The sequence below is a fragment of the Rhinolophus sinicus genome, chromosome 5 (assembly GCF_057876585.1).
Source record: "Rhinolophus sinicus isolate RSI-liver-muscle chromosome 5, RSI-T2T, whole genome shotgun sequence".
Classification (NCBI taxonomy): domain Eukaryota; kingdom Metazoa; phylum Chordata; class Mammalia; order Chiroptera; family Rhinolophidae; genus Rhinolophus; species Rhinolophus sinicus.
Window position 1 is genome coordinate 37,171,602 of NC_142505.1, and position 24,534 is coordinate 37,196,135.

The 24,534-nt window shown below is 35.7% G+C and overlaps 1 protein-coding gene and 1 non-coding gene across 6 annotated transcripts in view; one reads left to right on the forward strand and one right to left on the reverse strand.

Annotated features, from left to right (window-relative positions):
* The window catches only part of PIK3CB (phosphatidylinositol-4,5-bisphosphate 3-kinase catalytic subunit beta), a 153,476-nt gene that overhangs the window by 12,923 nt on the left and 116,019 nt on the right, over window positions 1-24,534 (reverse strand). For 3 of the 5 annotated variants that reach the window (XM_088798363.1, XM_088798365.1, XM_088798364.1), the window contains 7 exons: window positions 23,120-23,230; window positions 21,568-21,689; window positions 18,955-19,098; window positions 17,611-17,710; window positions 9,801-9,979; window positions 8,843-8,952; window positions 7,536-7,614 (listed from right to left, as the gene is read on the reverse strand). In XM_088798363.1, the coding sequence (XP_088654489.1) occupies window positions 7,536-7,614; window positions 8,843-8,952; window positions 9,801-9,979; window positions 17,611-17,710; window positions 18,955-19,098; window positions 21,568-21,689; window positions 23,120-23,230 (845 nt within the window). The remainder of the gene's footprint in view (window positions 1-7,535; window positions 7,615-8,842; window positions 8,953-9,800; window positions 9,980-17,610; window positions 17,711-18,954; window positions 19,099-21,567; window positions 21,690-23,119; window positions 23,231-24,534) is intronic. The other 2 variants (XM_019747566.3, XM_019747603.3) reach the window with 1 other exon arrangement.
* On the forward strand, window positions 24,369-24,508 carry LOC141567367 (small nucleolar RNA SNORA15). Its single transcript, XR_012489962.1, has one exon. It is a non-coding gene; the product is annotated as a small nucleolar RNA SNORA15 (small nucleolar RNA).

Consider the following 24,534-nt stretch of genomic DNA (forward strand, 5'->3'; position numbering starts at 1 on the left):
GGTCTATAATATAATGTAATGTAGTGTAGTGTAGTGTAGTATAATATAATAAATATAATACTGTGTATTATATTAATTTTTGCTCCAAAAGACACATTAGAGCTGATTGTTTGGCTAGGTCTTGTTTTTGGGGGAAACACGGTACTTCCATCTTCTTCCCTCATCCTTCTGAGACTACTGATACCAGTGTCATTAAAGAACTGCTGTGTAGCTCTCTTAAAAGGTAAGTAAACCACATTAGTGCAACTCAGCTGTAAAGTCACAATAAAGACAACTGTCCAAAATTTAATGTCACATGTATTTATGGGGAGGGGTGGAGAACTGTCAACTCTACCAAAGGCCAGACAGATTTAAATGTAGAAACATATCAGACCTGACAGAAAAGGCTAACAGCCTATATTATTTGTTGACCAAAGAAGGTCAGGGTGTTCTAACATATTGATGGCTTACAAATGTTCTAATTTGGAATGAAGATGCCAAGAGTATTTCGAGACATCAGGAAAAAATGAAAATGATAAATATGCACTTTCATTCATGCTAAAATGGCACTATTCCAGGTACTAAAATATTCTGATCAAAGTAGTAACGTATACAAGGTACATTAGATTTGAGATTGAACTTAAAAGAGTGTGTGCTACGTGACCCAGTTTAACCTGAGCAGCTGGCCAAAAGAAAAGCAAACACAATAGGAACACTGGAGCACATATATTTATAGAAATAGTAAAAAATGTTTGGTGAGAAAAAGGTATTAGTTTGAAAATGAACTCAAAAGAATTAACGTCCTGCATATTTTTTTAGACATGGGGTCAGAGTACAAAAAGTCAACAAAGATCTCACTAGACAGACAAGTTCCTTTTTCTTGTTAGACACACATTGCTTCTCATCAGACAGACACCAGGTTTATTTCTAGCACTCTCACATGTGGCTGCCTCCCTTTGCCTGAGGTCACGATGAACTCCACTTGAGGCTAAATGTGCTTTACGTTTGAATAGAATGTAAAAATCAAAATTAAAAGAAAAGAACTTGGTTGGGTTTTCAATTAGGCTGATGGAACTAAGGGCAAAGTCTCTAGCTCGGCCTTTTATAACTACAGAAGACTCATTATATGGCCTGAATCTATTCCTAACTAAAGAAGACCATGGTGTAGTTTATGTACTTACCCTGGAAAGAGTCAGTGAGTTACTAGCCTCAGCTTGACAAGTTTCCCCCATTTTTTATGGTATAAGCCAAGTAAAAACATTTTTGTTGGGGCTTACTTTTTTCAGAGGGGTCTGTAAACTTTTGCTGGAATGAGCCAGATACTAAATATCTTAGGTCCTGGAGGCTATTAGGTCACTACTCAATTTTGGAGTTAACAGCATAAAAGTGGCCATACAATATGGAAACAAATGGGTGGTAGCTGTGTGCCAATAAAACTTTATTTACAAAAAAAAAAAAACCAGCTCATGTCCCTCTGGGGTTATATTCCTTAGGGAGTTTCTCACTATCACTCATTCCTCTTATCTATGCAGTATTTCTTATCAGTGGTTGACCAAAAACCTTGCTACCTATTCAAAACTACTAATTCCATTTTTACACAGCTGTTAGAAATTCCCCCTAACTTAAAAGAAAAACACTACCATTTATGGTGCTCAAATGGTCCTTTTCAGATAAACTATAATCTCTCTTCCTTATTCCAATCACATCTATGGGTCCCCTGAAAAGAACAACACCCATAGCAAACTACTGTTCTTTCTACCTCAACAGCACTGCAAGTTTACCGTGGAAGGATCTAAGACTAGAAAATGCTTTCTTTAAAAAAAAAAAAAGGCGGGGGGGGGGGAAGGTAAAAAAAAAAAAAATCACACATTTTAGACACCAGAACACTTTGATAATAAACAAAGCATTTACAAGATATCTTGCCACGATTGTTTTCTCATTTAAATTGATAAAATAATAGGAAGACATCAAGTGTACAGTCTGACAGAGCTGGATTTGAATCTGGCTCTGCCACTTAATATTTTTGTAACCTTTGACAAATTGTTTAAAATCCTCTGAACCTTAATTTTCTCATCTGCTAAAAAAGAATAACACAACTTCATAGAGTTGTGAAGACTACATGATATTACATACATGAAGAGCCTAATACAATGCCTGGTTCAGTCAATAAATAGCAACTTTTCAAGTTTTAAAAAATTAAAATATAAAGAGAACATAATTCAAACTTAATCAGGAAATGCTTCTGATCTCGCAAAGACAATGTTAATCACAACTGTTTCTCGCCACCTTGTGGACTAAGTTGCTGTAGACACTAAAACATTAAAAAATGACAGATAAAGTCAAAACAGTTTTATAAACAGTTAATTTTAATAAAGAAAGAAAAGGAGACCTCTAAATCCCAAAATGCAGGGATTATTCATAGTAGTGGCTTAGGAAGTTACTGCCTTGGTTGCCATTTTAATGCCCATGAGAAAAGAGGCATGGTCCTGAGCCCATGAGAGGCAGGATCTGGGTCTGAGATCCTACACAAAGTGGGGGCTCTGAAAGAGCTGTCAAGTGTATGAAAGGAGAACCACAAAATGTCTGTTCACTGACTAGAGGATGTGGCAAGAAAGTCTGTCATCTACCCTGGGCACTGTATGGGCAATAAAAAAAGTTGCATGGAAGTGCTAAACCTGAAGCCTTTCCACATTCTCATGAGATCCAAATATAAACTACCTATAAGGTATGAGAGCCTAACGGCAAAAAGTTAACATAAAAACTGGTTGATTGTGTTTAAAAACTTTGGGGAACAACACAAACTAAACACAAACTCATTTAGGGGGGATACTTTCACATCCTAAAGAGTAAATACCCTCATAAAAAATACAATCCCACCAATAATGACTTCTAAACCTAATATTATTAACTACATAAGGAAATAAGATTAAGCAGATAAGTGAAAAGGTGGCACCCCAAGAGATAAAACAGAACAATATGAAAGAGACTCTAAAAGGATGAAAGACATGAAAAATAATAGAAAGTATAAGAAAAGTATAATATGAAAAAAAAAAACAGGCCTACAAAATCAAATACAACTCCTATACAAAAATAGTCATTGAAAAATACACACTACATTGAATACACACAAAAAATAGACAACGAAGAGATAATTAGTGAATTGGGAGAATAAAAGAAACTATAAAGAATGTCACATAAAGATAAAAAGGTGAGAAATAGGATAGACAGGTTAAGAGACATGCAGGACAGATCAAGAAAGTGCGACACACATCTATTAAAACTACAGAAGAGACAGAGTGGGAAAACTGCAATGTTAAAGAATATGCGTACATTTTTGTAGAAACTAAAAGATGTGAATTTCTTTGAAAAGATACAGTGAGAATGGGGAAGGACAAATACATAAAAAGAAACACACACACAAACTGGAGTAAAACTGCAGAAACCAAAGGCAAAAAGAATTTTTTTCTGCAATGTGGTTAAAAAAAAAAAAAAGACAGATTATTTAGCTTGACAGAAGATTTGTAAAAAAACAACAGAGGTCAGATTAAATGAAATAATGTCTTCAAGGTTTCTAAGGGAAGAAAGCAGCTGTCAACTTAGACTTTAAAAATTCTATAACCCGGTCAGCAAGAACAGGGAGTTAAGGACCTCTGAAAATCCACTCCTCCATAAAAGCAATTAAGAACACTGGTGGGCCAGCCCGGTGGCTCAGGCGGTTAGAGCTCCATGCTCCTAACTCCGAAGGCTGCCGGTTTGATTCCCACATGGGCCAGTGGGCTCTCAACCACAAGGTTGCTGGTTCAACTCCTCCAGTCCCGCAAGGGATGGTGGGGTCTGTCCCCTGCAACTAAGACTGAACATGGCACCTTGAGCTGAGCTGCCTCCTGGATGGTTCAGTTGGTTGGAGCCCGGGCTCTCAACTACAAGGTTGCCAGTTCGATTCGAGTCCCGCAAGGGATGGTGAGCAGTGCCCCCTGCAACTAAGATTGAATGCGACACCTTGAGCTGAGCTGCCGCTGCGCTCCCAGATGGCTCACTTAGTTGGAGCGCATCCTCTCAACCACAAGGTTGCCGGTTCGACTCCAGCAAGGGATGGTGGGCTGTGCCCCCTGCAACTAGCAACAGCAACTGGACCTGGAGCTGAGCTGCACCCTCCACAACTAAGACTGAAAGAACAACAACTTGAAGCTGAACAGCACCCTCCACACCTGAGATTGAAAGGACAACAACTTGACTTGGAAAAAAGGCCTGGAAGTACACACTGTTCCCCAATAAAGTCTTGTTCCCCTTCCCCAATAAAATCTTTAAAAAAAAAAAAAAAAAAAAAAGAACACTGGTAAAAAAATTGTCAGAATCAACTATTTCAGTAATATGGAAAAATACAAAAAAGGCTTCCGGCAATCTGGGAGTGTTTATTGAAGAAAATGGCTGAAACTCAGTTGTGCTTTACTATAACCTATTCGAATCCCTCCACCCTTCTCAGTTCTGCAGTAGACTTGACAATTAACAGCCCACAATCATGGTGAAAACAGCAACCTGGTAGCCACTAGAGGGGGCAAAATGGAGTTGGAGATTCTTCAAAGCCCCATCTCTACACAATTGTCATTCTCTGAACTCTCTAGTGCTTCCCAGGAAGATCCCACTCACAATGGTTTCTTTGACTTTACTCAGACCTCACCTAATGTGAACTGCCTTTTACTTGGGGGGGTTTCCCCAAAACAATCAGAATCCATTGTTTAAGGGATAAATAATTGTTGGGGCAAACAATAGGCTAATTAACCAAAAAGCTTACAAGGAAAAGCCAGGGAGTGATATGTACACAGGAGACAGTGAAAAACTCCAACATATTCATAGGACTCTAAAAGGCCATGTGCTTGGAAAGGGTTGTATGCATTCCCCGGCTATGTACAGGCACTGGAGAGAACTTGAAGGCCCTAACTCTCACCTCCTGTAAACTTTGAGGCTTTACACAAGTTAGAGCTTGGGGCACGGAGGACAAAGCGGGGTCAAATAAAATATATGGTTACAGAAGGATACCAGATTCTGGGTGGTAAGCATACAACGCAATATACAGATGATGTATTACAGAATTGTACACTTGAAACTTACATAATGTTATTAACCAATGTCACCCCAATTAATAATAAAAGAGAGTATCTTTCAGATAACTGTACACAAAAGGATTTTTTTAAAATAATGTAACAAAAAGCATAAACTTAAAGAAATCTAGGTAATTTATAGCAGAGAAAACACAATACTTATAAACACTGAAAACATACCCAAACTACTAATAAAAGAAATGCAAATTAAAATTCTGTAAGATGCCATGCTATATCCAATAGATTTGCAAAAAAATTTAACAAGGGCAAAGAGATATTTCTGGGTGGAAATATAACACTGGTACAACCATTTTGGAAGGCATTTGGGCAATAGTTGTAAAGTTGAAAATACACTTGCCTTATGACTCTGCAATTCCATTTCTGGCTATATAAACTAAAGGACTCTTCCAGATGTGAACAGAGATTTAGAAGTGCTTAAACTTCAGGGCATTGGTGGTGGGGGGCGGGGAGACGGGGATGGACACAAATAGCTAGTAACAGGGGAATGGATAAATTTTTATATTTATTTAAAGCATTCATAGATAAAAAATAATAAATTAGAACTCCACATATTTAACTTTATAAACCCCAAAAAAGTGAGAAAAACGTAAACTGCAAAAGTTATATGTAATATGATAACATCTATTTAAAGTTTAAAACATACAATGGATTCATAATATATAAAGTACTAAAATATGTATTACAGGTTTAGAATAATGGTTAATTCTGAGACATGAGTAAGGAAAATACAATAAGAATATAAGAATGCATTAACTTTATCTGCATGTTTCATTCCTTGTTTACAAAAATAAAATATGGAAACATGCTAACATCTGACATTTAATTACTTAATGTTTATTAAATCTGAACATTAGAACATAAAAATTGCTGTAAATTATCTGTTATACTTTCATGTTTGAAACAGTCAACAATGTAAAAAATATATAAAGAATTAGGTAAATGATGAAGTTAATCATCATTAACTAGAATAAACAAAGTTTAAAAACTGTATGGACCTGTATTATAGCATGCTTAATGTTTTTTTCTCCTTGATTAAAGGAGATGCCAATTATACAAAACTAAAGAAACAGGTATACAAGGTGTGTTTGGAAGGAGTAGGGGGAATCACCTTTAATCCCACCATTCAGAAATGACTATTACCATTTCAGTTTCTGTCAACATTTCAGTGTATCATTCTTCAGTGAATTTTTAACATAGTTGAAATATTTTATAAAAATACGTTTGCATCACACTTATTTCATTTGATAACAGAAGGTAAGCACTTTCTCCAAATTGTTAGCAAGTCTCTATAAACTATTACTTTAAAGTATCTGACATATTTGGTCATATGAGATAGCTAATAGTTTTTTAAACCCTTATTCTACTATTGAGCAAATGTTCAAAAGGGGGGCCCAATTTTTTAAATTGTAAATAAAGCCTGGATGAATCTCTTTGTACATGAATCTGTCCATATATCTAATTTTAAAGTAAATTCCGGAAATACTGCATACATAAACTTGTATAAATAAACTTGCTACAGAGAGGTTCATATTAATTTACAATGGCATATCAAAATACTTACATTTTTTTGTTCTAATAGTGTCCTAGATTATCAATTAACAAAATCTTTGGTAGGAAATCGATGTTATCCAATTATTCTTATAATTTGTACTTTTACATTGGAACTGACAGTGTTTAATTATTAGTTGATTTTATATCCTGTATGAGTAGCCTTTTCACATGTTTTCCCACACATTTATTTTTATGAGCTCTTTAAATATTTAGGATTATTATCCCCCATCCTGTTCATTATGAATATAATGGCCTAGTATGAGGCTGGACTTTCAATTTGTTGACATTCAAATCTTATTATTTTTATGTAAATATTATCAACATTTTATTTGCAATTATCTTCATCTTCTCTTTACCTTAGAAGATTTGATAATAATTAAACTTTTAATATCTGTTTCCTTTTTTTCCTGTTGCCATAAACCTTTCTTTTCCGCTGTCTACTCCTAATAATGGTGGCAAGCTAAAAGCCCTAAGAGCCTCCCTAAACTCCTCCCTCTTGGGAAGGCAGAACAATCAATGTTACTAGGTTAAGTAAGATTAGGGGAAGTCCTTTCTCTGGCCTTGTCACTCCCATGACCACCAGTGCATCCTCCCTGAGAGCAACTTCAAAACCATAGCTTAAGGATGTGACTCTTGCTGTCTGCCCAGGATTTACTGAAGGTCAAACCTATTCCTTCTTTCTGCTATCACCATCACATGTACGGTTTTACACATGAAGTTTAAATAAGATAACGTATTTAAGAGTAAACCATAAACTGTACAATGCTATATAAGTATCATTCTAAAACATTATAGCAGGAGGGAAGGAATCAGCAACAAGTTTTTTAAAATTTTGCTGTGGATAGAATACAACATGAGACAAAAATAATTCACTACAAATCTCACCGAAGATCCAGACCAGCTTCTTTCCACAGTAAATCCATCAAGCGCAGCATTTGGAGTGTCAACATATCCTGTCGTAAATCTAAGGGGAAAAAACTGTGCTTTATTAAATGCTTTCCATTTTATGACTACTAACATTAATTCAAGATTAGCTAATTCAGCCAGAATTAACTAAAACCACTGACAAATGCTGTACTAATTTCTTCCCCAGTATTTTAATGCTGACCACATTTATTATGTTAAATATTAGGTTTGTTGGTTAGCATGTCCCTGTAACACTATTTCAGAAATTAAGTGTAAAATACCATGAGTTAGGTACTATACTAATTGTATGAATGCTATAATACTGTTATAACACAGTAATGTTGAATTACAGCATCCACACAATTCACATTGTTAATTTTTTTCCTTCTTGTTTACTTATAGGGATGCACAGGAAGTTCTTAAGAATCACGTAAGTAGTAATTGCACAATGGGTTCATAAAATAACAACAGTGGATTTTACTTATGATGTCCAAGCATAATTTTCAAGTAACAGATTGTGAAAGCAATGATTTCCACATAATGACATTCATGTAGTCACATGGTGTTAAATGTCTGGCAAAATACTACAAGTTCTTTTAAAAACAGTTGTAAGCACATTATTATTTTAATCACATTTACTTATTTTATCTCAATTAATTCCTTTTAATAACAGGAATTATTAGATTATAATAATTTAGTAATTTGACAATTAATAATTATCAAAGTATTAATAATTTAACAATCACCATACAGACAATATAATTCTCACGGACATGAAGACCCTGAAGCTCAATTAATTTTGCGTGACTTGCCTGTAGTCACACAACTAACAAGTGGTAGCGGTCTTGACTGCGTTCTGATTGGTGTGATTACTTCAGAGGCATTTCTTAAAGTATGTGTCAGTAAGATAGTTTAATTAAAATACAAAACTATGGAAGAAATATTAAAATAGGCATCACTGAAACAAGATGTATAAATCGTATTACTGAAAATATTCTGTTGTTATTTCACAAGCTTTTTACCAAAGAAATAGACAGACTTTGTATTTTGTAGGAAAACAGAGAAGATTTATTAGAACAATGTATGTAAGTACGCTGCAGAAGTCAATTTCCAAAAGGGGGAAAAAGGGATTTAGGACATGCCGAATTCCAACTTATAATCACTGATAGCTACCTCTTTTGGCTGCCATCTGTTATATATTTATACAACGCCTTTCAGATAAAGCAAACTGACAACAAATGAAAAACTACTAAGGAATTCAGTACTGCAAAACCTTCAGTACATACCATCACCATTTTTAAAAATCACTCCGACTGAATCTTCACCAAACACCTTGTTGTTGTACACCAGCCACAAGGGCTTCATTTTAGAATCCATGTATTTACACTTTTCAACACTGAAATCAAACAAGGGGAAAATTAGCTCACTTCAATTTAAAGAAATGGCAAGACTGTAATTTTGCTGTGATACACTAGGTCTGAGAGAACCCCTCCCCTGTTCCAGTCTACAGAAGTCAGGACTAGAACATTTCCTCTTGGTAGAAAAGCAACCAGGATGACAGCCTTGGGTGGCATGTAGTGATGACAGATGAGCTGGACTGAAAACCTCAGTTTGCCCTTCTCCCTACCTACATTTAAAATTCCTCTTCTTTCTTATTCTTCCTTAACTTTATGTTGTTCTATATAGTCACTATCAGAACATATTATTGGATTAAAATTAGGATTATTAAGAGTTCATTCTTGATTATTTAAAAAGGGATCAATTTTGAATACTGATATAATGAATAGACACTATTACTTTTCCATTATTTCTGTAGAGAATGAAAAAGTGCGAAATAATTTTCTAAATTCATTCAAGATCTCATTTTGAAATAGGAAAGTTAATTAGTAAATAATTTAAAAATAAGTTAATTAGAAAATGATGGTTGCCAACATGTTGCTTATACAGGATTTTCAACTCTTAGATACCACTAATAGAAAACAAATTTAATTCCATATAACTGAAAGGAAATTAACTTGTAATAACTTTCACTAACCCCACAGACAAATTTAGCCAGTAGACATATATCCTACTGAACACAAGAATAACCTTTGAGGACTTCAAAATTTCCCTTCTTTAATTATATTCCACATACTGCAGCTAAGAGCTGGCCCTACTCCTCCCCCAACACAGTCACTTAGAAATCCTTTCTTTATTGCTATTTTGATGGGAGGTTCAGTGAGCACAGCACAGACTGTCACTTACTAGAGTTCCGAGAGGATGACACATGGGTTCAAAGGTGACTGCAAGTCAGACAGGGCTTCCCGGTAAGCATTCTGTTTTAAACAAGTGTGCATGGCCTCTTTCCCTTTGGCTCTGTTTAGCTTCATTGCATTCAGTTTGATTAAACTATTTAAAGTTTTTAACTTATTGAGCGCTTCAACCTGAAAAATAAGTTTCCCCACCATCAAAATTCATATATGGTTAAAAATAATATAAAGTACTATAATATCATGTGATCATATTAATCAGTAACCACTACACACACTCCAGCTAACGTAAAAACAGTGCTTAGCTTATGACAAACATATTAGATAGAACAACAGAATAAAAACTTACTTTTATCACTTGTTACTTAAAGCACCATTTTCAAACTTTAACCCTTTTCTTAAATGAAATCTTATAAATTAGAAAAAAGTAGAGACAAAGATTGTGGTTAAGAACATAAGTATGAAACTTAAACTACTCAGAACTCTGCAGCTCACTGAGTAATAGAATTTGAAACACAACTAATCTCAACCACTCCATTTGGCTAGCTCCAAGTGTTAAGAGTAAAATCTACATACAAGTAACCCTGGGGTTCCTGACATTCAACTGTATTATCTACTTCTTGCCATCACTCTTATATGACAGCTTCTCAGTATATTGTCTTTCCACTAATAGTAAGTTAAAATGGATTTTAGTGTAATAAATAAAAATATAGACACAGTATTTGTTGTCCCCGTCTAAATTACTTGTTTTTATAATGAGGTAACTCTGGCTATTAAAACATATGCAAATATTTGTAAAAGCTTATGCAAGTAGTACAAGGTAAATCATCAATGGCCAACTGAATCAAAACCATTGTGTTTAAAAGTCAACTTCATTGTTTAATCACTGAGGGTTTGTCTATGTCATATTATGTAAAATTCCTTAAAATAGCCTCAGCCAACCACAAATCAAAAGGAATATTTTATTTTATCGTTATGGCATTAAAACTGGAAACAACTAATGATAAAAACAGAGTATTTACATCAACGTGTAAGTTGTATATAACAAGCATATGAAATATGTATACAACAAATGTTATAAACACCATGGCTTGAATTTCTACGAACAGACTTATTTTACACCATATTTTCATTTTTGAACTCTGCTTCTATGCAAGGAAACCACTAAGAATCTGTAGGGAGATGAATTCAGGCATACAGTTTCTACAGACCGGCTGAGGGCTTGCTCACAGGAAACTGGGAAAGTTCTATGTAGCTTGATGATAAAATCGAGAAGACTGAAGCTTGCCAAGTAAGTCATCTGTCAAAACCACAGACACTCCATTTTTCAACAATTTCAGGAGCTGTACAAACACTGGTGAAAATGGAACCAGCTAAAAAATGGGCTATGCAAATAGGAACTTTTTAAAGTATTTCAAATTTGAATTTCTTCCATGTTTATACACTGTGAATTTTCATGCCCCATCACTAATTGTGTTGATATACATTTCCTGGACAGTGTCCTGAATACCCACATGACCATAAGTCATATACTTTAAGTGTTTCAACACCTTGTCTTTTTATAGGTTTACAGTGATAACAAGAATTGCTATGTAAAGGATAAAGTCTTCTCCTTGCTAATCATCAGTCAAGAAAAAGAGTAAGAATAGTGTGGTCACCCATGTCACATGACTGCTGTTATAAAAGTCAAACTGAGGCTCCCAGAGAACCAAGAAAATGTCCAGTGTGGTTTGAGTATATCAGTGAAGTCAAAGAAGTAGGAACTTCATCAAGTATGGCCTTATAGACTGACAAAGAGTTTGGATTTTATTCCCCATGCAAGGAAAATCACTGCAGGGATTTTAAAAAGGAAAATGACATAATACATTTACTTTTTTAAAAGATCACTTTATCTGCTGTGTAGAGGATGGGGGTGGGAGTTTGGGGGGAGGGACAAGAATGGAAACAAAAGGCATAATTTAGGAGGTAAATGAAGACACCCAGGTGAGAGAGGATAATGGATTGGACTAGGATGGCAGCCATGAAACACAAGACACATTGCTAGGTATGAAATAGATTTAAGAAGACTATAAAATTAAAGGGATTAATATTATCTATTTCATGGGTGGCCGGATGGCTCAGTTGGTTAGAGCATGGGCTCTTAACAACAAGGTTGCTGGTTCAATTCCCACATAGGATGGTGGGCTGTGCCCCCCACAACCAGACTGAAAATGGCAACTGGACTTGGAGCTGAGCTGTACCCTCCACAAGTAGATTGAAGGACAACGACTTGGAGCTGATGGGCCCTGGAGAAACACACTGCTCCCCAATATTCCCCAATAAAATTTATTTTTTAAAAAAAATTATCAATCTCATACTGTTGTGAAGAAAAAATGGCCCATAATAAGTGGTGAATAAGTGTTAGCTATTATTACCATCATTAATGGGCTAGATATAATTGGTTTTAACATGAATGAAAAATCATCAATATTAAAATCATCTATTAAAACCTACAGGAGTTCCTCTGGCAATAAAATTACTACAAGGCTCTATTATAAAAATAGGTTGGGACAGCAGAGAGGTATAGGAATGAGTAGAAGGTTAGGAGTGAAGAAACAGATGGCCTTCAAATGAGAGAGAGGTTAGAAAAGGTAGTAAGGGAGGGGAGACTTTGCCATGAGGGAAAAATAATGTACCAAAAAGTAAAGATTGGGAGAGAATTATTAATACTAGAGGAAATTTCAGCTAAGTTGACTGAATATGCTGATTTCAGATTGTATCAGCTAGATGAAATTACCTTGCTATACTTACTAGTCATATACAGCTTATTGTCTGACATTTTCACTATGATAATAATAAACATTTAAGTAGTAAACCTTCAGGACTCATTTCTCTAACATGCACCCATAGACCTAGCCACACTGAAGTTGATAATTGCTCCAATATTTTCATCAGTACCGAATGACACCTGTGAATTCTACACCAAATTGAAAATGATTTTTCCCTGGCTTCCCCAAAGGAACTTATGGCCTTTTATCATGGCAACTGCACATCAGGGAAAAGGAAATAATTAGACCTATCAGGGACTTCTGGACACTTCTGGACTCTAAACTGACACTAATTCCAAAAGACCCAAAGTGTCACTGAGGGCCTTCAGACAAAGTAGGAAGCTTATGGAAGTCAAGTTAGCAATTGAGTTTTTGCACAGAGCTGTCTCACAGCAGGCTCAGTGGGTCCCAAACCCACCCTGGGGTTATTTCCCCAGTTCTGGAATATATCATTGGAACAGATATACTTAGCAGTTGGCAGGATCTCCATATTGGTTCCCTGACATGTGGAGTGAGCGCTATTATGGTGGGAAGGGCCAAGCGGAAGTTATTATAACTGCCTTTCCTAAGAAAACAGTAAACCAAAAGCTGTAATGCATTCCCGGAGTGATTGCACAAATTAATGCCATCATCGAGGACTTGAAATATACAGGAGTGGTGATTTCCATCACATCCCCACTCAGCTTGCCTTATTTGGCCTGTGCAGAAGACAGATGTATCTTAGAGATTTATAGTGGATTATCCTAACATTAACCAGGTGTTGTACCAGATATGGTTTCATTGCTTGAGCAAAGTAACACATCCTCTGGTACCTGGTTTGCAGCTATTGATCTGACAAATAATTTTATCTCCATACCTGTCAAAAAGACCCACCAGAAGCAGTTTGCTTAATTACTATTGTTGGCAAGGCCAACAATACACTTTCACCATCCTACTTCATGGGTTTACCAACTCTTCAGCCCTATGTCATAATTTAGTTCACAGGGATCGTGATTGCCTTTCCCTTCAGCAAGATACCACTTTGGTTCATCACATTGATAACATTATGCTGACTGAACCTATTAAGAAGTAGCAACTACTCTAGACTTAAAAAATTTTTATGTCAGTGGGTGGGAAATAAATCCAACTAAAAGTTGAAGACTTCTAACTCAGTGAAACTTCTAGGGCTCAAGATATCACTCTGGTCCTTTACATTGATAACATTATGCTGACTGAACCTACTAAAAAGTAGCAACTACTCTAGACCTAAAGAAATTTCTCTATCAAGGTGGCAGGGACAGAGGTTATGCATGGAGTCAGCAACATGGACTTCCGCTCACCAAAGCCAACCTGGCTATGACCATGCTGAGTGCCCAATGTGCCAGCAGCAGAGACCAACACTGATGCGGCACCACTCACCCAGGGTGGTCAACCAGCTACCTGATGACAGGTTGATTACACTGATCTGCTTCAATTATGGAAGGGGACGTGTTCTGTTCTTAATGGAATAGACATTCTGGATTCAGATCTGCCTTCCCTACACTCCATGCTTCTACGAAAACTATCATCCGGGGACTTACAGAACACCTTATCCACCATTACAGTATGCTATGCAGCATTGCTTCTAGTCAAGAAACTCATTTCATGGCAAATGGAATGAGACAATGGGCTCATGCTCACAGAATCCACTGGTCTTACCATATTTCCCACCATCCTAAAGTAGTTAGCTTGATAGAACAGTGAAATGTCCTTTGGAAGACTCAGTTATAGCGCCTACTAAGTGGCAATACCTTGCAAGGCTGGGGCAAGGCTCTCCAGAAGGCTGTATCTGCTCTGAATTGGTGGCCAATCAATATATGATGTTTCTCCCATAGCCAGGATTCATGGATCCAGGAGGTGGTATAACTATTATTCCCTTAGTGACCCACTAGCAAAACTTTTGCTTCCTGTTCCTATGACTTTACGCTCTGCTGACATAGTGGTCTTAGTTACAAAGGGAGGAATCCTTCCACTGGGAAACACAACAGTGAGCCATTGAAGTGGAAATTAAGACTCCTTCCCAGCCACTTTGTGCTCCTCATGCCTCTGGGACAACAGGCACAGAAGGGCATTTTGGTGCTGGCTAGTGATTTATCCTGACTACCAAGGGGAAACTGGCCTACTACTCCACAACGGAGGTAAGGAAGAGCATGTGTACAATACAGGAGATCTCTTAGTATTACCAGGCCCTGTGATTAAGATCAAGGGAAAATTATAAGCCAATCCAGGCAGGACTTCTAATGGCCTAGATAGAACTAGATAGAACGAAGGTTTGGGTCATTCCAGCAAGTAAAGAACCACAACTAACTGAGGTGCTTGCTAAAGGGAATACAGAATAGGTTGGAAGAAGGTAGTGATAAATACCAGCTATGACCATGTGACCAGTTACAAAAATGAGGACTAATTGTCTCCTTTTTGTTATGAATGTGTGTTTGTATGTGTATAGCAAATGCCTTGGTTTTCTTCCTGCTCTTATTCCCATCATGTAACATAAGATGTACTGACTTTATATCGTTGTATTTAAGTGTTGTTAATTTTACATCATAGTACTTAATTTATAGGATATCAAGGAGAAGAATAAACACCACTTAAGGACATTACTTCCTCTTATGAGAAAGAGATTAGTGAGTTTTTGTTTCTACTCGGGGTAGCTGTATCACATTCGGTGAAACTGTGACCCTATTATTGTCTTTATTTGGAGATTTAGTAGGTTTAAGGATCTGTCTTATGGATGCTGAGTTGATCTGCCATAGTTAATTTAATGTATCAACTTGACTGGGCCATGGAGTGCCCATGTATTTGGTCCAAGATTATTCTAGGTGTGTCTGTGAGGGTGTTTTCAGATGAGATTAACGTTTGAATCAGTTGATTAAGAAAAGCAGACTGACCTCCGTACTGTGAGTGGGCCTCATCCAAACATCTGAAGACCAGAATAGAAAAGGCAGACCCTCCTACAAGTAAGAAGGAACTCCACCTGTCGGACTGCCTTATACTCGGACAGAGATCTTTTTCTGTCATCGGACTTGAACATAAACATTGACTCTTCTTGAGAGTCTCTGCTGTCAGACTAGAACTTACATACTATTGGCAATCCTTGTTCTCAGGCCTTCAGACTTATACTGAAACTACACTATTAGCTCTCCTGGGTTTCCAGCTTGCTTGACTATAGATCTTGGACTTCTGAGACTCCATAATCAGATGAGCCAATTATTTATAATAAATCTCAATCTCACCCTCCGTTCATTCCCTCACTATATTCACACACACACATACACCTTATTGGCTCTGTTTCTCTGTAGAGTACTGACTAACACTCTCCATCTAGCTAACACGTACTAGACCATCAAAACCCACTACAAGTATCAACCTCTACTGTGAACTCTTCCCTAATGCCCTAAGCTGGGTTACATGTCTCTCTTTTGTGCTTCCATAATATTCACTAACAATGCTTGTGTCATAATACTTAATCACTGATTTCTATACCTACTCTAAGAACTCTAAGGAATATAAACTCCTTAATGGCAGCAACATAGCTAATTTGACTTCATATCACCAATACTGAACACAAACCCTGGCATATAGTAAGTTCTGAGTAAATACATATTAAACCATTAAGAAAACCTTCCTATGTGAGGTTAGATAATACTCAATTCAGAAAAAATTACTGCTAGACAATAAGAGCATATTGTTGCTATCTGTCAATGAAGTAAGTATTCTGGCATGAAACTGAATACAGGGCTGCTTTATTTTGAGGGCAAAAATTCTCTCACCTCATCCTTCAGGGGACCAAGGCCCCACCAGCAAATCAAGGCTGGGCCATGGTTATGTTTCCCATTTGTAAGCAAGCTATTAAGAACCATTACTATTTGCAATTACTTAGCTACATATATGTAAATCAGGATTATCTCCAAAACAAAATAGAGAAATAATTGGCTACTGAGACTACAACTGTCAACAAAAACCCCCAATTATGAAATTCTGTGCTTAGGAAAACAGCTTCATGATTCTGTTAAACGGCTTCTGTTTTATTTTAGCTTCAAAAATACATTTATACTGATAAAATGCCACTACTGTCTATTTTAAGTTGGGTCTGTGTTTAAGTTTTGATTTAAAAAGAAAAAAGTTGTGCTGCTAAAAAAGATTTGAAAACTCCTAGTCTTTAAAAAAAAAAAAACAAACTAGTTTTATAGCTAGACAGACTGAACTTTGAAACTTATTTCTGTCACTTAACAGTTCTGAGTTTTTAGGCAAGTTAATATCTTGGAGTCTCAGTCTTTCCTCTTGTCAAATCCAGACAGTGTTAGTAAGTATTGTAGTGTATTATTAGGAAAGTACAATAAAATAACATACTTAAAACCCTTAGTATGGTTCCTGGCATAGAGTAAGCAATTAATATCTGACCTATTAGTATCACAAATACCTCATCATGAGTAATGATTAGAAAATGAGGGTCAGGGAAAAAGATGAGTGATTGTGAGAGACTATCATAATTTCAGAAAATTTCTATATATAGAAAAAGCAGTTTGAGGATTTTCAATTCTAAGAGCTGTAACACGTATGGATTTAGGTTTCAAAATATCTAAGTCTAAAACAAATGGCAGAGCATATGTATCATAAATAATATACTATGGAAAGAGTAACTCAGGGATATGAAAAAACAGGGTCTAAAGATTTCATGATGGTTGTCACCATCACCAACAAACCCATTGTTAAGCATATCTAAATAAGCATTTCCTATTAAAATTTAAGGCATGGTATTACTATAAATACTATGAGGAATCTTGACTAATTTTTTGGTAGCATTCAATTAATGTTCTGCTGTTTGTTGAAACTTCATTTCTTGACTTGAATTTTGATTTAATTAATCAGGCTCAGTTACTGAAAACTGTATGAAATAATGAAATGACAGTAAAAGCATATGACAGAGTTCATCGAATATCATGTGGCAAATTGAACACGAAGATTAAAACAAACTGATACCTGCTTGGAAAGCACTTTCATGTGCCCTACGCTTCCCCGGCAATACGCTTCAAGGATGACACCAAATTGTACGGAGACAGCAGGAATGTGCACTTCTGACCTGAAGAAAGTTAATAATATTATGATGTTTTGTCAGATACTTCAGATCACTAAATAAAAGTACTGACTTCTTCATTCTATTATAAAATTGACTTATGATGCCAACTAAAGAAAGGAAGAACACATCCTCTTGTGAAAAATTTTTAGTGGTATGGTCAACTTTCCAACACTTTAAACATTATAGTTCAGAAAGATATGAGATTTCATAATTAGTTAATTCTTTATTCCAAGAAATCCAAAATTTTCACATCTCACCTTATTTGCTTTTCGGAGTGAAAAGCTAACATTTCCAATTTAGAGACAATTAAAATGAAACACAAAGACCTGACTTATATCACACAACTGACTAATCCCTCAATTGGCTTCTATTCAGTTTTTTCTCAAAGAATGATGTGCACACCTGAAACTAATTTTTAAAAAAATGGTGTGCACATTTGAAAATGGAATACATTATTTTGTTATTCCCTGAAAGGTATAAAATAAGACTGAACTGGATGAGCAAAGAATACAAATTAACAACAAGAAAAGAAAAACTCTAATAATAATAATAAAATCAAGATCCAGAAATATACCCCATAAAATAAAAATATTATAGAGCTTATTTTCCTTAAGAAGCTAAGCCTAAAAGGAAAGTTATTTTTTTCCTGATAATCATTACTTTCAATATTCTGAAGTCCGGATGAAAAAAGTAAAAACGTCTCAGTAGAGAGTCAGAAATGAGGAATCAACAATTTTCATAGGAAACTAAAGAACTTTTAGTTCTCTTTCCTGATTTTACGTTTATATAAATTTGGTGAAATAGGTTCATGTATTTCTGAAAATGACCTAGTTGATAAAGAAGTTGAAAAATAAAGCTACAGTTGTTACAGGAAAACTTTAAAATCTTTACCCTGTAGTAGCAATGATATAACATTACTACCCACAGCCTTTTGGAAGGAATAAGTCTGGTTTTCAGTCTAAACACATTAACATATTTAGTCTAAATATATACACTTTACAGGAAAACAGCAATACACTAATTATTAGTTTCAGTTAAAAATCAAGAAGGCATAGAGGGATACTTATCTGAATTGAAAATTGAGGATTTGGTTATCAAGAAATAGAAGACACCAAGAGAGTATCAATCTTACAGATGGCTCAGAAACAACTAAAGCAGCTCACTGTTTTTGCTAAATGTCCTGTATTACACTGGTTTATATTAACAAAAGTACAAGATAGTCTCAAACTGCAATATAAAACACTTACCTAAGGTGCCAAAACAGAAATTGCCCTATCCTCCGATTAGCAAGTGCTCTTTCTAGTAGGAATCTAGAGAGGGCACAATCAAGAAAAGGCTCGTATTTTAAAACTTGCACCAGTTGTAAAAGATACTGAGCGAGTTCTTCATCACTGAAAAAAAAAAAACAAAAGACACAGTAAGTCACTCAATACCCCATGCCAGAAAAAGATCCCTTCCTATCAAATTATCAAATACTAACTTACTGAAACACAATGGCGTTTTTGGGTCAGGCGTGTTGCTTGCTTACAGTCACTGTTTCACTATTACAGTAACATACGAAAAGCTGAGGATTTCAGATGGGCGGGAGGGAGAGTGGAAGGGAGCAAAGAGCAGATACATGGGGCATCTTTATTAAATTAACTAGGTTGCTATAATTGACAATTATATTTACAATCAGCCCAGAGTTACAATAAAATTAGGCACTGATTTCTGATCATGCTCAAAGTTATATACTTAGTTAACCAATCAATTTTTTAAAATAAAAATTCTATTAGTATGCCAGCAATTTATTTTCCTTTCCTATCATTAGGGTTAAGATAACCCTAGATAACCCTTCTCCAAGATAACCAATGAATAATTAAAATCTTAAATGCAAATAGTTTGAAAGATAAGGAAATGAGTGTATTTGTAAGTGGAAATTGATTCACTAATTAATATAACATAATATTGTAGTTACATAACTGTAGTTAGTTAACTGAGCAGAAGGTTAGTGGTTCTATATTTTGTGTCTGTCTCCAAACCATTCACATATAACTCCCATCAGAGGCAGTTCTAGTAGCTGGGTCAGATACAAATCCCAAGTCTACTACTCGTTGACGATAGTCTTGGACAATAAACGGTTAACAATGTAGTCTAAGGCAGATTTGGCACTGAAGCCCAAGGTACTGGATACCAAGGGGAAAAAAAAACTCATAACTAGACATTTAACCTAGGGAAATGCATCAGAATTGCCTAAATGGAACATGGAGATCACAGCCATCTCCTCCTGGGGATCAATACATTTAAGAAAAACACCTGACTCGGCCTAATGAAAACTTAAGACTGAGGAGCAACTGGGAGCCTCATTTTTTAAAACTATCAACACAACAATCGTAAAGTTTATTATAAAACCCATGGCCATTATAAAAGCTATAAATAGAGTAAAAGATAGAAAGGAAGAAATAGAAGGAGGATTCCCTTTCCTTACACATCTAATTTCACTCCTCGAAAATGACCACTACTCATGAGTTTGTGTAATTTCTGTGGGCTATCACATGGTTTAAAACATATACACTTTTAAAAAGAAAAAGAATTATAGTATCCATAATTTTCTGAGAACTTTTATTTATTTTTCAAATAGCCATACAGTATAACCCTCATTTTTGAGACTAGAAAGAAAATGGAAAACCTGAAAATGCCCATTTTCTGAGACTGTCTGAATAATAACATTTCAAATTATCTCCCATAGATTCTCACACATGTATTGTCCAAAGGGGACTGTACAAGTATGTTCACTGCAGCATTGTTTATAACAGGCAAATCTGGAGAAAACAAAATGTTCCTCAATGGGGAATGGAATAAGTAAGATATATCCCTATGACAGAATATTACACTGTAGTAAAAGGAAACTACATTTATATGTAATGGGAAAGACTGACCTCAAAAACCTAATGTTAAAATTTTTAAAAAGCAAAATGTAAAACAATACATACAGCCCCATGTATGTTTGTATGACTTTTCAATGTATAATATTTTGTATCTGTATTTTTATAGATATAAAAAGTGGTAAAAACAGAAAAATGTGATAGAAAGATACACACCAAATTTATGATTACGGTTGCCTCTGGAAAGTAAAAGAAGTAATCAGGATTACTTCTATCAAACTAGGGCAAGGAAATTATGAGGACTTCATCTTTAACTATAATGCTATTTGCTTAATAATAATAAAAAGGTTTTAATAATCATGACAAAATATCAACATTTATTAATTATGGGTAGACAAAAGAAAGAGTTAACACAGCAGGCCTGACTGTTACCCTTTTAAAAAGGTTGGCACTTGGCTGGCATCTGGAAATACAGATTTCAAAAGGCTTTCTACCACCCCACCAGGTAAGAATGGCTCACAATGCCTAAATTGTGCAAACAGTACGGCTTATGCAGAACACCCATTTTCCTTCTGGGAGTCTAGAATTTTGGTATGCTCTAGGCAGAGTGAAAGAAACCTTAGAAACTTTGCCTGGTTTCCTCCAGACTTTGTCCCATGAATCTTTGTCCTTTGCCAATTCTGCTCTGTATCCTTTGGCTGTAATAAACCATCCAAGAATATGACTATATGCCGAGTCCTGTGAGTCCTCCTAGTGAATCACGGAACCTGAGGGTGATGATGGGGACCTCGGACCCAGTATGTTTTTGTTTTACAATACCTATAGAGTAAATGTGAGAGAGTGAGAATGTGAGAGAGACGGAGGGAGGGAGAGAAGGAACAAATGCTTTGAACTCTGAATAATTCCTAGCCTTTTCCTTTCTTATGAGACATTCAAGCATTTTCTACCCACCCCCAAGTTATTCCTTGCCCCACAGAAAGCCAACTCAGGAGATACCTCATCTGTCGCAGGCAGCCCACAGCATATTCCCGCACATACTGATCTGGATAGTTGAAATCTAGAAGTTCCAGGGCCTCCCGGGGAGGCAGTTTAGGCCAAATCTGAAGTAGCGCCTGAAGCTGTTTAAAAATTGAAACTGGTTCAGAAATTGTAGGGGGAAATAGTAATCTATTTTTCCATGGCATACAGTAGTAAAGAGGGGTCGAAACAAAGGAGAAGCATACTTGCAATTATGGAGGCCTCAAAAATCCATTCCTGATAATATGGATTAATAAAAATTGTCTTAAATTATAGTTGAAATATTCTATAAACAGGTTAAAAAAGCTATTAAGTACTAGCTTAGAATGTACACTGAACATATGAATTCTACAATCATTAGACATTAACTGATTTTCAAAAGGAGAGAGGGGAGGAGGGAAGGAAGGAGGGAGGGAGAGAGGGAGCGCATGCATATACACGCATACACAAAGTGATCAAGAAATATTTAGAGGTAAAACTCAAAGTACAAATACAAGCCGCAAGGCTCAAGTTAATGACAGGAAATTTACATATAAAGTTCATTAATAACAACATAACATTACTTTGAGGGAGTTCACTTTTAACTCTTGATATTTTAAGAGCATCTATTGCTTAACAGAACTTTTTATTGACCACAGCATGTTTAAAACCTTTAAATCATAATAAGTAACCCATTAGAAATAAATAGTACCTAGTTATTTATTTTCTATAAATAAGGCAAATACAGCCAGTCTCCTATTTATACATGCCACGTAGAAATGATCTAGACATAGGATAAAAAAGAATCCTTGAGGAGATGAGCCGGAATTGTAGGTAGAGGGTGGGTTTGAGTACACGTGGCCACATTTTTGGAAACCCTGGTTCCAGAGAGCCTAAATCTCTTGAGCTTTTGTGTGAGGCTTGGGCTTTGAGAATTAAATAAAAATAGCTTATATTTTATTATTTTAATTCTACAAATTATTCAGCCCCTCATTATGTCAAGTGCCTCCAAAAGGTTAATATCTGAATGAATGCCCAGCAGCTGTAAGTTAAAAGGTATTTTCTCGTAGCAAACAAATTTCAAAGTTCACTAAAGATAACTTTTAAGAAATTAACTTAATTTTTCAATTTACATTTACAGAAAAATAGCTTTCAAATAAGTTTTAAAAATTGGATTACATTGCCATTATTAGTATACATCTATATAAACTGCTAACAAAGATATGAAATTTATTACAATTTGCATAAACTACATTAAAGTTTCTCAACAAGTACAGTAAAATGTTAGTTTCTTAATTTTAATTTTATCTTAAATTTTTAATTATTCTTAAATCTGCATTGAATAAAAAGAATAGCTTTATTACTTGTTTTATATATATATATATATAGCACACATATACATACAGTACATAAACAGACATACACTTGTCTATGGTATCAAAATCTCATGGGGATGGGACTAGTAGGAGGGAAAATGTCTAAAATGGCTCCTAAGGAGTGTAATAATGAAAAAAGTTTGAGAAATACTGGTTTAAAGATATAAAACACCCACCTCACCCCACTTTTTACCACTGATGGGCCCCCTCCATCCTTTCCCCAACGCCCTAATGGACCAGCAGTCCTGATTATGGATAAGGAATTGGGGGGACCATTTCTTGAGGGTCTAAAACAACAGTAAAAAAACTCTTAGCATATATTACTCCACAAAAACAATACTGCAAAGGATAGATAACATTCTGTGACACTAGAGGTTCAACTATGTTATGGGTTAAAAACACCCCTACTACTGGAAAGTAATTAACCTTTGGTAAGATTATTTACAATTATTAAAAAATAAATTATAGGGGCGGCCGGATGGCTCAGTTGGTTAGAGCGTAAGCTCTCAACAACAAGGTTGCTGGTTCAATTCCCGCATGGGACGGTGGGCTGCGCCCCCTGCAACTAAAGATTGAAAATGGCAACTGGACTTAGAGCTGAGCTGCGCCCTCCACAACTAATAGACTAAAGGACAACGACTTGGAGCTGATGGGCCCTGGAGAAGCAAACTGTTCCCCAATAAAGTTTTAAAAAAATAAAAATAAATTATATAAACATAAAATTAAATACATTACCAAAACCCATCACTTTAGCTTGGGGAAACATATGGAAGCAAATAGGGAAGGGAAATTTGACTCAGCCATATAGTGAAAACAATTACCTGCCTGCTGCAAAGACTACTGAAATCCCTTCTGCATTATGCCAAAGAATGTTCTCCTGTGTATTAATGGGCTACTCTTCTATAGAATTTTCACCCCCGGCTTACACCTGTTGAATTAAGAGTACAAACTGCACGAGGCTTCTGGCTCTCCACTTCCCAAGGTAATCGATCTATTGATCTATTGAAAACATAGTTTGTGTTCTTTTGTACAAGTTCACTGTAACTGGCAATGGGGACAGGGTCAGAGGAGAAACTAAGCCACATTACTTTTTATACCATTAACTTTTTTTCTAGACTACTAAAAAGGGGGGGTTAGGATTGTGAAATTCACATTTTCCTACACCTGTTTACACTTGGGTGTTTGTACTTGAGTATTAAATTACACCACTACCTTTCTTCTAAAATGGAGGATGTTGAGTTATAGCTGATAACAATGCTTTAGATTCCCTCATGAAAATGAGACAAGCATGATAAATTCCTGAATATAAAAGTCACTGTCCTTCTGTTCAAATAAAGAATATTAAGCATAAATTAGCTCATTTCATTTCCTGACAGCTGACATAAGAAACCTCTCTCAGATATCTTTTAAGAATACAGCAAGATGGCATGACTGAATACTGTGTTCTTTTTATCAGCAGCATACACAGCCAGACACCATGCAAAAGCAAAGTCTTCCCTTTGAAAGGGCTATGATGGTATGCCAAGTTTTTTCACAGAATATCATTTTTAAATGTAGATACAAACAAATGAGAAGAAAAAAAGATTATGAG